General features: G+C 35.3%; 1 protein-coding gene across 1 annotated transcript in view; it reads left to right on the top strand.

Moving 5' to 3' along the window:
* Positions 1–11219: 11219 nt before the first annotated feature.
* LOC112522208 overlaps positions 11220–14670 on the top strand; it is an 8074-nt gene continuing 4623 nt past the window's right edge. The window contains exon 1 of the mRNA XM_025131304.1: positions 11220–11624. Within this exon, the coding sequence (XP_024987072.1) occupies positions 11385–11624 (240 nt within the window). The 5' untranslated portion in view covers positions 11220–11384. The remainder of the gene's footprint in view (positions 11625–14670) is intronic.

The raw sequence follows: 14670 nt of genomic DNA, 5'->3' as shown, positions 1-14670 counted from the left end.
CAAATTTGAATAAAATTTTTGATATAATTGATAGTAGGCGGTGGAGGTGATTTTGGTTATGGTGGAGGTGGTGGTGGCCGACAGTAGTAATGGCAATGGGCGGTGGTTATGGAGGTAGAGGCAGTGATGGTTGGTGGACGGTGGTGGACGGTGGTGGTTATAGAGGACATGAAAATGGTGGATTGTGGTGGTGCTGGCGGATGACAACGGTGGAGGAGATAGTGGTGGCTGATGTAGTGAAGATAGTTGTGGTGGTGGTTATGGTGGAGATGAGGTGGCAATGAATGGTGGTGGCTGATGGTGTGGAGGAGGTTGTCGCAGTAGAGGAGGAGTTGGAGTTGGAGTTGGAGTTGGAGGTGGAAACGGTGCTCGTGGTGGTGGCAATTGACGATGGTGGTTGTATAGGTGGCAATGGACAGTGATGGTAGGTGGTCGACGGTGGTTGTGGAGGTCATGGAGGAGGTTGTTGCGGTATAGGAGGATTTCGAGGTGGCCAATGGTGGTGGTCGGTACCCGATGGTGGTTGTAAAGGTGGCAATGAATGGTGGTGAAGGAGATTGTTGTAGTAGAGGAAGAGTTGGAGGTGGCGAATGGTGGTAGTTGTGGTGGCAATGAACGCTGGTGGTCGATGGTCGACTATGGTAGAGGTGACGATAGTGGACAGTGGTTGTGGAAGCGGTGAAGGATGTTGTTGTAGTGGAAGAGATAACGACGTTGGTGGTGGTGGCGGCAGCCGAGACTAACGGTGATGACTATTAAAACAAATACCATATTAAGGTTATATATCAAACAAGAGTAGATTAGTAATATTTTAGTTTTCGTCTCATTTTTGTCCCATATTGTTTCACCTATTTTGGTGAAACAAGAAAAAGCCTCTTTTGTCCCATGCTGTCTCACCTTGTCCCAGTTCTTGTCCATGTCTCATGTCGCGCCAAACATGGGACAGTGGGTTCTTGTTCTGTCCCATGCTGCGCCAAACATGGGACAATGAGTTTTGTCCTGTCCTGTCCCGTCCCATGTACCAGACGCAGTAAAATTCGACTTACACAATTTTCGACTAACTTTTATGATCCGACTTCAAAGTACAGAAGTTGCATTGTCGGTAAATTTCGATTCCGCAATTTTCGACTAACTTTTATGATCCACCTTTCGTGATTCGTTACATTTACGTGCTATAAATTTACTTCAACATACTAAACAGTAAACAAATTCAATGATCGTTAACCTAAGCTTAATCATGCATTTTTACTCTTTTCGACACTATATCGAATAATTGGTGTGCGATTAAACGTCTACCCACAATCTAACCACATTGATTCCATATTTTACCCTTTTATTTCCTATTCAATTTTAACTAATCATAGCATTCTAAACATGAAAGATATCATACTTATAACAATATCAATCCATAAATTTAAACATAACATAATTTATAAATCGGTCTAAAAAATGCTAACGTAAACACCTTAATAAAAGTGAATGAAATTTATACATTTAGAAAATGATTCGGAGAGTGGATTCCGAATATATAATTGTTACCTTGATTCCTTCAACAGTTTGCGAGATATTTTAGAGAGAGGGATATGGCGGTGAAGAATACGATGAAGAAGCAATTTTGATATGTTTTTTTATCTTATATATAGGGTTGGGTTCACGTGAAACCAATGGTTTTTCGTGAGACCCGTAAGACCAATTTATGTTCGTTGATCAACTTTATAAGCTAATGATCTAATGGTCTAAAGTTGCACAGTGACAATTTTGTGATTATTGAGAAATCTCGTGGCGTTTATGAATGTTCAGATTGTTATATTGTAGATCTAATACAAGGATTGAGAATTGATCTTACGGGTCTCACGAAAAACCCTTGATCTCACATGATCCCAAGTCTATATATGTATAAAATTTATTAAGAGTTTAGGAGTTTGGCGGTTTTAACCCGTTAACAATTACCGACGTTATTTAAGTATGTGCACTTCGGATAAGTTAATGAAAATGTTTTTAAAACTCGAGTCTTACATATTTTTTAAAATTAATAATTATTGTAACACCCCCATCCTACTAGACCTAAGATGAGGCGTGACACAACCGAAAACGGATAAAAAACATACAGTTCAAAGTAGAACTCTAACATAACTCCCAAAAGATTACATTACAACCAATAATATTCAAACAAATCTACATAGCAAAAGTACTGATCTAAAAACTATTCTTTCTGCATCCTAAGCCATCTCGATCGTTCATCTTTCCCCACCGTTAGATTCCGAATCTGTCGAGATAAAACAAAACAAACCTTGTATGAGCAAAATTTGTCTAGTAAACGAATAATAACACTATAAATACAAGATAAAAGTTTGTCTACAATTGATTATCCACGTATTAAAAGAAAATAGATATTCGTTTTGGAAGTGTTTTAGAAATGATCACAAGAGACTTGAGGATTATGAATGGTTTTCTCCTTCTGGGTTACCTACACTTATTAGTAAAATAACTTTAGACAAATTTCAGTAACAATTATCATCAATTTCAAGTTCCTACAAGCCCTTATAGTTTAAAAGATCCAATGGACCTTCAAATATGCTTAAAATACCCTAGGGACACTTAATAAACACTCAATACAATTATTAGAACACTAAACAAAATTTGTAAAAATCCAATTTCTACATACCAAAACAATAGCTAACAAATTTTGAACACCTAAAGTTTAAGCATTTTTCTCATACTTAGATGTTGAACCAAAATTTCTTGTCAAAATGAAAGTTTTAGATTTATATATACTTTTAGGATTTCAAAGAAACTGGATTCGCATAATTTGGAGCTATGGTCCAATTACTACAAAATTTACACTAACAGAATGCAATTTCGAAGCTGCAGAATAGGGTTACAAAAACCAATGTTTTCGAGTCACTTAAACTCACAACGAGGTTTTGATGTAACTACAAAGTTGTAGTACACTCATAGATCTTTCTGTCGATATAAATAACATCTCATTTGGACAAATGGTTGACTCTATACAAATTTTCAAACTTACTAAATTGAATCTGCCACTTCAAACAACACCAAACTTGAAGAAATCCCACATCAAATCATCAATCTTTTACCTACGTTCATGAATATACTTAGGGTTTAACCCATTTTACCCAAAGAAGAAGAAACCACAAAGATCAAACGATAAACAAACCTAATTTTGAGCCCTAGTTCCAATTCTAACATACAATCTTCAAGAATCTTGGAATTTCATATGAGATTTGAGGTGTAGAGATGAGGTTTAAGGTTTCCAAAGAGAAGGAGGAGAAATCGTATGAACTTGAGAGAGAAAATGAAATCTGATTTTGGTTTTAAAAAATAATAATGATTTCATATTTATATTTATAATATTTATCTTCTAACCCTTGATCTTAAACTTATTATGAAATTAACCATACTTTAGCAATTACTTTACAATTTGGTCATAACCAAGATTGTTTCAACCAACAATGGAACTTTAAAAAATATATAAAATGAACTTGCCCTAATAAACAACTCTTGAAGACTAAGATACAAATCAACAAAACACTGTTTAAAAAGTTGAACATAATTGGACTTTCAACTACAAGATTATATTTCTAAATGGGATATTATATTTATATTATACTAGCAGTGTGCCCGTGCAATGCATCGGGTGAGTAAGGTGTTAAAGTTATTTTAAATTGATAACAAAAAACCCTTAGGCATGTAGCTCAATTGTCAAAGAGGTTCAGTAACTTCCTAAACTCTGACTATAAATTACTGGACTTGTTGAAAGATCTCAATGCTACCAACATACTTGATTTGTTTCAGAATCGATGCTTCAGGGTTGTGGTTGAATCAGAAACCAAAACATGTTACTCGCATAATTCTCTCAGTTTCCGCCGACCTACTACAATACCGCTGTTGCAAATACATACCCGATTTTTTTATTTCATCCTCATCTTCTCCATTCGAATTATTTGTTTAAACAAGGATATGAATGACTTTGTGTTTAAGGATAAAGATACCGGAAAGATAATGATAGCAGATGGGTTTTGATTTGAACGGTTAGGGATGAAGATGAACAGATTTAGGAGTATGTAAATCTGTAGTCCTGAACCAAAACTGATAGTAACAACATTTCTAATTACTGTACCAGACATGCCCGTGTAAGCAAGTTTCCATACTATCAATCAGACAGATCGTCTATTTTTATATCTTGCTAGCTCTGTTCCAAATTAGCCAGACATTTTGACATTCCGAAGTAAATTTACAACATTTGAAAATACATAACTATGCTATCAACCTAAAAGAACTTGAAAATCGTTCAAGATAACAATCCAGCCTAACAACTTTCAAATTGAAATCATCGACTGATGTCGTTACTTTTTGACAAAACCAATGACTTCAAATACGAAAAGAAAAACCATTTGAGGTGTTGAAATTTCCACGAGTATAAAAGGCAAATAAAAGCAATGATGCGGTTAGGATGGCCACCAAATGAATCAGAACATCTTGGACGATCATCACCGTGCAAAGTATAACTCTGCCCTAAGTCAGCACCAAAAAAGTCAATAGGATCTGAACTAATAGAAAGCAAATATATCAGAAGGCTACAGTGACCAACAATACCTCATAGCCACTTGGCATGAATTCATACCTACAAAAGAACAACTAACCTCCTCCATGAAGGCCCAACGAAAGTGGAACAATACCCATAACACCATAGAACATTAGGTCGAAACTTAACAACTGATTTGCTTAAGCATGTAGAGGAGGTTCACAATATGTTCACAAAACCAAATACACATATACTCTATACACAACAAATATGTAATCGTGCGGTATGTAGAAACATAAGTGTGTTTGTGTGTTGGATAATGAAATGGCCTGGTCCCGGGACTTGTCGCCGATGATAACTAACATGGAACGGTGTCTAGTTCTGACTCCGTTTTCAATTAGGATTCTAATACGTCGTCCACCTTCTTTTTCATTCTGCTTGATTTTTTTGCTTTCGGCTTCGGCAGAAATTACCGGCGACGGTGAGTTGGCTTAAATTGGCAGGTTGTTTTTGAACCTCCGGCAAACTCCTTATGCGTTTGCAGAACTTTGCTGGGTTAGGGATGAAGATGAACGAATTTAGGGATATGGATCAATTATTTGAACGTGTACAGAATATATAGCAGAYGRCTTTGATTTGAACCAGTTTAGGGATAGGGATGGAGTTGAATGGATTTAGGGATATAGATCAATGATTTGAAATACAATGAAAACATTCACACCTCCAACCTTATTGAAGGTTTTAGAGTGTTCTTTCATCAATCAGCTAGCTACACAATCACACATACATAGCCTCTCTGTTTCAAGTCTCTTCATCAGTGCAAGAATGTGAACCAACAAATATAACCATGCCTTGTGCAAAAGAGTATATATCATCATTTCATACATAGAAATATCACAGTTGATAAAAATTGGCCCAGAGGTACCTGGGTTACCGGTAGATCCCAACCTTCCTGCGGTCAAGGGTTCGAGTCCCACCAAAGACGAGTRTGTGAGTTTTGTCTTACATAAATATTATATACTTCAAAAAGAAGTTGATYTGACTTGTAGGACCTTTTCACACATGATTTACTCTCATAGAAAGATGAATAAAGAAATAAGCAATAATCCTCCTAGTGTTATGGCTTATTAAAACTTTAGCTTATAGTAAATATTCAGTGACCATGTTTCAACAGTCAATTAGATTTTACCATATAAAATAAAACTATATGTGAGCATGTATTGGAAGATGGCTTATAACATAACAGGAAGCAAATTGAAAAACTAATACGAACCTGTGGCTTTAGATCCCTATGGATGATTTGATTCTCACGAAGGACTTTCTGTAAAAGAAACAATCTTAATTAATTCAATCACTCACCAATACCAGTAATTTAAAAACGAAAAGAACAAGTTTTGAAATACCTAATTGCTGCATAAAGTGAACTGCTGTTGATTTGGGAATTCTACCTTGACGTCTTTGAATGAACATAAATAGATCACCTCCTTTACAGTACTCTAGGACAAGATGTATCTTTCCAGGTTCCTAATTCCACACATGTGAGATTCAACAACGATTTCAAACCAGTTTTAAGAAATAGAAAGGTTCCAATTTTTAGTCCACTTCATTTCTTCTTTCAATTTGTTTTGGCAGGTCTCATTTCCTTGATTTGAGGATAAATGAAGAAGGGACCAACAAAACAAAGATGAAAAAAAGGGTACAAAGATTGAGTAAGTTAAAAGATGTTGGTGTATCGACCGAGCAAGAAGAAAATGGTACTGTTCAATAAGCCTAATTCTAGAACAAAAACACTATCGAATAAATGATTTGTATAAGCTCTTTAATAATGCCAAAGTATCTAAAAAGTGATGCTTCAACCTCGTTAGTTTAGATTCATTCAAGATTAACCTATATTATACAACAAAGGTCCTATGTTAAATTAATGAAAGCAAAATCAAGGGTCAATATCATATACTTACCACTYCATGATGGTTGCCAATGTTCACGATGATGATTTGAAATGCTGAAACATATCTTAGTCTGCAGTTTAAAGCATCTACTTGGCTGATACAAAGACAATAGATTTACACGATCAGTGTATWTAAGTAAACATGGTAAATTTGGAAGGTAGTCTTGAGTTAAAGTTAGAGCAAAAACTTACAAAAGAATGAACGACATAGAAGATGGTGGTTTGAATGAGTACTGTGAAGAATAAACCAACATATTATGTTTTAAGAATAAACGCTAACCTGCTCGAAATTAGAGGTAAACAAGGAACCAATTGATCTGAGAATTTGACCCAATTCATCACCAACATAAAAAAATAAAACTTGAAACAGAAACAACCAATATATGAATCTGGGAATTCGAACACAAATTGTTTAAGAGGAATTAGCAAATGATATTAAYAGATCAGATGGATGATCTAGCAAAGGACCAAAAAAGGGTTTTAAGATTAGATGGAGAATCTAGCAAAACAAATATATCCATATAACCACAACAAACTTCTACACCGACATAAAAATAAAACTTGAAAATCTAGGATTGAAGGAAAAGAACCTTGCAAGCTTTGAATCTGCTTGTATTTTGAAGAACAAAGACAATAGGCAAAGGTTATAGAGGAATCGATGCAAAAGATGTAGAGCTCTCAAAGGCAGAGTCCTCATCAATGGTGTTGTAAGAGTAAATATCAAGGAAAGATGTCGACAGAGGCGTGGAAGTGTTGGCGGAGACAGAGGCGCCGGAGATTGACCGGAAATCGAAGAAAACCAGAACCGACATAAGGTTTTCAACTCAATCCCAAATCAAAGAAAACCCAAAAGAGAAATCCATTAGGATAATCGAAAGATGGAGATAATAAAGGCAAATGCGAGATTGATAGGCCTATTTAACAAATCTAAAAATTAGTGATTTGTTCTTAGTAACTAAAAAATCCCTAAAGAATAGCTCAAATCCATAGGCCACATCTCACAAAATCGCAGAATCAAGGATAATGATAGAAAAAAAAATGCAATCGATACATACAACTCCAGTAACACTGGTCGTTGAAACAGAAAACTTCTGATCCGATAGGTAGTCCCTTGTTAGCAGATCTACACATAACCAACAACATATAGAAAATTGCTCACATAAACTAAATCCAAAGTCGTATGCATATATATTTCGATCATTTAGAGAATTCAATGCGTAGAAGAAGATCAAAGTTGGAAACGCACCTTTGGCTTTCTTGCCGATATCGGAGAAGAGTCCTGGTCCACTGTTCATTGTCGATGACGACCAGAAAGAGAGAGAAAACGACGTAGGAGATTCGACGGGAGGTTGAGGCCCTAAGGGGAAGGGGGGTTATACCTACAAATGGTTAGAGATTAAATCGAATATGTATTCTTGAAAATCGAAATCGAATCTGTATTCTTCAAAATCTGTTGGCGATGAAATCGGATAGAGATGAAATCATTTCTGTTGGTGATGAAATCGGATAGGGATAAAATCGGATAGGGATGAAATCGGATAAGGTTTAGGGATGGCTTTAATAGGTTGTACCATTAGCAATAGAGGTTGTCTTTAAGAGTTTTAAGAATTTTTAAGAGTTTTAGTCAAATGCATTATAAGATAGTATAGATTTTTATTTGATACATAATTAAGAAAACATTTAATTAAATGAAATATCTTAAAAATATACATTTTTTATTAATAGACAGATAAATTTCGATCTTTATCATACATAAATAAGACGATATATTTTTCGAACCCAACTTAGGATTATAAAATATTTTTTTGAATTAGTGTAGACGGATTTGCAGATATATATTGAATAAATTGCACAAAAATTTAAAAAGATTCAATAATTAAGTCATTTAAAGGTATCAATAAAACTTTTTTAAAGGTGTAATTCATAAAATAAAATACGTATTTTTAATCTAAATTATCGTTAATAGAATAAAAGGTATAAAATAAAAAATGAAACAATAGGAAAGACAAAAAGAAAAAGAACTAACCACAAGGATGAAAACTGTAATTTACTCTATACATAAAAGAAAGGAAAAAAAAGTTAACTGACTTTTTTAACAATAGTTAGGGGCTGTTTACTTGTGACTTAATGAGCTTACCGGATAAACCGGCTTATTCGCACAGTCATTTTAGGCTGTTTACTTCGAGCTTATTCGCCCAGACAGGGGCTTAATCGCACAGCCCAATATCACCACTTGTCCCCATTAAGCAACAAAAAAGACCTGGCTACCCTTGTAAAGCCCACGCTCTCGACATGTTTGCTCTTCTCCAACCCTAATCGGCGATTTTGCTACTGATTTTGCTTCTCGATTTCCAATCTTCTCTTCTCCAAAGGTAAACTCTTCTCCTTATCTATAGATTATGTTCGATTTTGATGCTCTTATGTTCGATTCGCTCGATTTTGATGCTTCCGATTTTGCTGCTTGATTCCTGATTTTGATGCTTCCGATTTTGCTGCTCGATTTTGTATGCTTTGTTTGCTTTAGTACAGTTTCCGATTTTGATGCTTCCGATTTTGCTGCTCGATTTTGATTTGTATGCTCGATTTTGTTGTTCGATTCGGTCTTAGATTCCATTTTTTGTATGCTCTGTTCGATTTTGCTGTAAATGCTTCAGTCTTGCTGCTCGATTTATTTTGTATGCTCTTGTTGTTGCTCTGTGTCCTGCTCGATTTTTGCTGTAAATGCTTCAGTTTGCTGCTTAAACCAGAGGTGCTTAAACCAGTATATTGTTTGCTGCTCGGTTTCCTTTTTTATTTTGGGTTTGTTTAACAGTATACTAAACAGCCCATGGTTAATACTCATGGGTAAATTGGTCATTTCTGTTATTCAGACTGTTGATTCAGATAGAAAAGTAAACAACAACCCAAAGTTATCCAGACAGCCAAATTTATCCAGACAGACAAATTTATCCATACAGGACTTAATAGAAAATTTGGTAAACAGCCCCTTAGTCAGAATAACCAAAAGTGAAATAAAATAACAACCACCGTAATTAAAATTGTAACTAATTTAAAAAATAGATCAAACTTGATAATGAGTGACAACCACAAAAACAAAAAATGTAATTCACTCTAAATGGAATTACTTAAATTTTAATTTTAAAATCTCTAATAATTACTTAATCTTTTAATATTTTTCCAAGTTTTGTCTATTAACAATAATGGACCCTTCCCGAAGGTTATTTTCGAGCACTTAACATATCTGGTCCTTTCACGTAACATTTATTCACATATGATGTATTGTTGAGACTTGAAAGAATTTTATCAACAAAACAAAACCGACCTAGTAAATCTCACTCGAAAGTGAGGTCTAGAGATTAGATGTGCGCAAACCTGACATCTACCCAAAATAGTATAACGATTGTTTCCATGAAAACCTTCGACTTGTGCAAAAGTGACACGACGACACACAACAAGAACATAGACTAGTACATGGTGAACATAGAACGAGAAAAAAAAACAACAACGAATAGGTACATTGAAACCATACAAAACATAGACGGACCTACATAGGTGCCATGGGTGGCATGTGCCACCGTATCTTTTCTCCGCCGAAGGGTAAAAAATTTAGGTTTCGTGAACGGTGCAACCGTATTAATTTGTTGTGTGCCACCATATGTATTTTAAAACTACAATGAAAACAAGTTTTATTTGGTAAAATTGGTTTGCAAGGCTTTTATTCCACCCTACACCCAAGTCCGAATCATGTTAGTGTCATTTTCTTAGTCAAACGGTGCCACCGTTTGAAAAAAATTCCGTATATTTGTTTCTTATAGTCAAACGCTATCACCGTTTGAAAAAAAATTCCTATATATTTTTTTTATGGTCAAATGGTGCAACCGTTTAAAAAAAATTGTGGGTCCGTCCCTGATACAAAAGATAATGTAGTAAGACACATAGTGTGTAAGAGCATCTCCGACAGATGCTCATGAATTTTGATATTTTGAGGATTTTTGCTTCAATAGAATATGTAAAATCTTCTCCAAAATGGAGAATGTATAAGCGAATGAATTTCTCCAAATAAAGAATCCTCCAAAACTCATTATATATGAAAGAGAAATTATTTTTTTATTCTTCCTACGATTAGAACCCTTGAAATTAAATAGAGATAAATAATATTTTTAATAATATAATTCATACTGTAATTTTTAAAATAGAGAAATTTGGAGATTTTGATTCTTTATTTTAAAAAAGCTGTTGAAGATGTTTTACGACATAACATATACACCACAAAATAAGACAAAACACAACCCTAATGCTCAGTTCTGTACTGTCGAGTCATGTCTGCGTACAAAACGCTACCTAATACCCAAAAGCCATTGCAATGAGAAGTATATCCATATTCAATTAACCACAAGGGTGGTGCCTGATTGATTTAAGCTTGAACTCTAAAGGTCAAAGTGTCTAAAGGTCTCAAGTTTAAATCTAAGGAGAAATAAAAATTATCTTGTGGTCACGGAGGTTCAAATTCAGTTACTCCGGTTTACCTGCAAAAACAGGTGGTTACTCTGAAATTAGTTGGCTTGCATAGCGGTTAAATATCTAGGTTAATCAAAAATAAATAAATATCCATATTCAATTGTGGTAATTCCAAAATTGCAAGGATGATATCATGATTTTTGGTAAACCACAAGGAGGGTTTTCATAATTAAATATTTTAAACACAAAATATCTGGTTCATACTCCATTCGTAACGACGATAATTGATGCTAAAATTTATACGCAAACCTTCAAATCACACTCACTGCAGCCTCTTAAACCTCTCAACTTCCAAGTTTCCAGATCATATAAATCCATGTCTGTATATGCATAATCCTACTCTCCATTTCTAGTTTAATTTCGTACGATTTAATGGGGTTTTTCAAGAGGGTAGCGGGATTATTAGGGTTTGGAAATCATGACTTGCACGAAGTCAACAAGGATGATGTTAATGGGAACAATGATGTCAATCCAGTTGAAGAAATTTATCATCGTGATTATAGTAATCTCCCTCGTAAAGGATTTAGCGTCCCTGTTCAAGTTCCTGTAGATAGAGCTCATCAAATCGGCCCAGTTTTAGTTCCATGTGCAGCCGGCGATGGCGGTGTTCAGGTAGTTTTCTTGATTTTGTTTTCTATTCCGAGTTCCGGCCTTATCAGTTATAAAATGATGTTTTGATGGTCAAATCTTTTGCAACCACCTAACCGACCAAACTCACTATATTTTCTTTTTTGTAAATAGAGCATCCGAGTAAGAAAAAAAATGATAACGTTTGATGGATGATTTGGTAGTTGCCATAGATTTTCTTGTGTTCGATGATCTGTGATTTGCTTTTCCCATGAGCCATTTGGTCAGTCTGGCTAGCAGTGGACCAAATGACCAAAATCTTGCTTATAGATTCTTGATATAGTTAATTGTCCTCTCTGCCAGATACTTGAATTCTGTGAGCATGACTCAGGTTGTGTGTTTATAGTGTCAAAGGAGTGCCATATGTAGTAATTTGTTAATTGAAAGACTAGCAATGTGGTAATGCCATTTGGAGGATTGGAGATAAACAACTGAATCTAGAAGGGCAAATCAAGGTCAAGAGAGAGTCTCTTTCCAATTGAAACAAGGAGGGATTGATTGGCGAACTTGCTTTAGATTCAGCTAGAATAGGTGAGAGTATACAAAGTGCAATTTTATCTTTCATTTTCATTATTTCGGATGAGTTCTAGAGAGGATTTTGAGATTGATTAGGACGTTAATAGAGGATGTACTGATTGATTAGGATGTTACTGAATGATAGAGATATCGATCAGGATATGTTAATAAAGATGAGGATTTGGTTGATGGAAGAGAAATTTCAGGAGTCTTGTGCGATGAGAAGTTCTACTGAAGCTGAAAGCCTAAGTTTTCTGTTGTACAATTGTAAGGCCTACAGTGGGTATGTTGGCCACAGAAAGACATGGTACAGATACAATATAATTTGGGAGTCTTTTGTGATCGAAAAATCTCATTGAAACTCAAAAAGCTGTGTATACAAGATGATAAAAATGGTAAGACTTTTTATGATTCATTGGGGAAATGTTGGGCATTAGAACACATGGAGACAGGATGATTGTTGTGGAATACATTGGCGAATATCATTAGAATTGAATATATATGGGAGAAGATTGATGTGACACTGGTTTGGGAGAAATCAACAAGAGGTTCTGCTTGATTTTTGGGACAAATTGTTAGGCCATGAGTGTTGGAGGTGAATGTTCAGGTTGATGTATGGCTATACAATGAAGAATATTGTTGGAAATGGATTTGTATGGGAGATATAGGTGTGGCACTGGTTTGGAAGAAGCTGAGGCAACACCAGTAGAGGTTGAATGAATGTACTGGTTAGTAGAAGAGTCATGTAGTGAAAGGAGGTTGTTTAAAGAGGTAGAGGTTGACCAAAATTTGACATGGGGGGTGATGAGAAGATGTGCCTGTCTAGAGTACTAAATGGGCCTTACACACTAATGCTTGAATGGACATCATTCCTGCTCCATAACCTTATGGGCATTACCCTTCTCTGTCTGCTTTGGGTTCATTGTGTTATGATTTTGTGTACTTTAATAATAATTTACCCTTCTGAAACTAATTTGGGACAAAATGATTCTTGTTGCTTTGTTGTTATTGCCTTTGTGTAATATACATCTAATGGTCCTTGATTAAGCCGTAACCTAGCTACTCAGGCTGAAGTTCGATTGATATGTGAGTGAATTTTAAATGCGTTTATATTTTTTAAATCATGTAAGTATGGTTGGTTAGGTAGTTTGTAGGATAGAGATTTGCAGTGCAAAGGTTCACATCATCAGGATGCAATGTTTGCATTCTGGGTATGCTATAGATGTGCATTTCAATTAAGAGAGTTGAATCAGTTGCCTTAAAGTTTTCACTTAGGAGCAATTTAAGAAGTATACCAATCTTGTATATGGCTATACTTCACCTAAAAGCAGTCTATGGCTTGTAATACTTGACAAGCATATCCAAATTAAGCTAAATGCAGCCATGACTGTATCACGATTCCTTGCTATGAAAGGCACAAGCTCCAGCAGCTCACATGTATCAAAGTAACTCTGTGCATGCATCTCTTTATTTTCCCTCTGATGTCTGTTTTCTTCCTAAATTCTTCATTTCATAATCATATTTAACTTCTCAAGTACTGTTTTGTTCCTCTGAATTACCATCTCATTAATAGTTACCTTCTTCTATGCACTCTTACATCTAGAAGAGTAGATCCAACTTGAAACATATGACTGAACTAATTGGATAGCTAAAACTATTGGCATATTGTGAAGCGGTTGCATATTTAATTTGAACAATATAAGACTTTCTGCTGGTGTTAGTGGATCGAATATCTTGATTTTTTTTCTACTTAATGTTAGCTTCATGCATGTGAAGTGAGCATGCTTGTTTGAAACAAAATTTCTACCATGTGCATCACCTGATGTGTACATAGCTAACAATTGAGGTAGTGGAGTAAAGAAAAGAGTGTTAATAATCGAAAAGATATGGGGGAAGCCTTCCATAAATATTTCTTAAAAATTGTTTGTGCATGCCTTTTATATGATTGACAGGATGTGATAGCTTTATAATAAACAAGTAAATGTAAACAAGGCCTGATTCTATTGAAATAATAACAAATGCTTTGTTGGGAGTACATAATGTGATTTATTTAAGCATGCTTATTTGTGTTAGGAAGAAATTAAGAATCTTGGCTGAATGCTTGCCATACAAAATTGAGCCTTTATGGGCTGGAGTGCTGGTAATAGAGGGGGGGGGGTTACTTTTGATGTGGGTTGACCAGCTAAGGATAGACATGGCAGCTTTAGGCATTTCTGAGGACATGATCTTTGATAGGACTAGAGTGGCCGATATTTTAGTAGGATCTGGTAGCAGGTGACTAGGGTATTGACAGGAGGGTAGAGAGTAGGCAAATAGGCTCCTTGTGGGCAATCGTGCTTTATAGGACCCGATTTTCTTGCTCGTCTTTCTAATGAGTCTTACCTACATGTTTAAGTTGCTATGTACATTGGTTTCTACTTGATTACATATTTTACTTTAGTAAATTGTCTGCTTGCACACCATTAAGTCGTTTTTCTACCTGTTGTATATCCGATTACCTGTTATATTACCTATC

The sequence above is a fragment of the Cynara cardunculus genome (assembly GCF_001531365.2).
Source record: "Cynara cardunculus var. scolymus isolate 2C chromosome LG 11, CcrdV1, whole genome shotgun sequence".
Lineage (NCBI taxonomy): Eukaryota > Viridiplantae > Streptophyta > Magnoliopsida > Asterales > Asteraceae > Cynara > Cynara cardunculus.
This window is presented reverse-complemented; position numbering and strand designations above follow the sequence as displayed.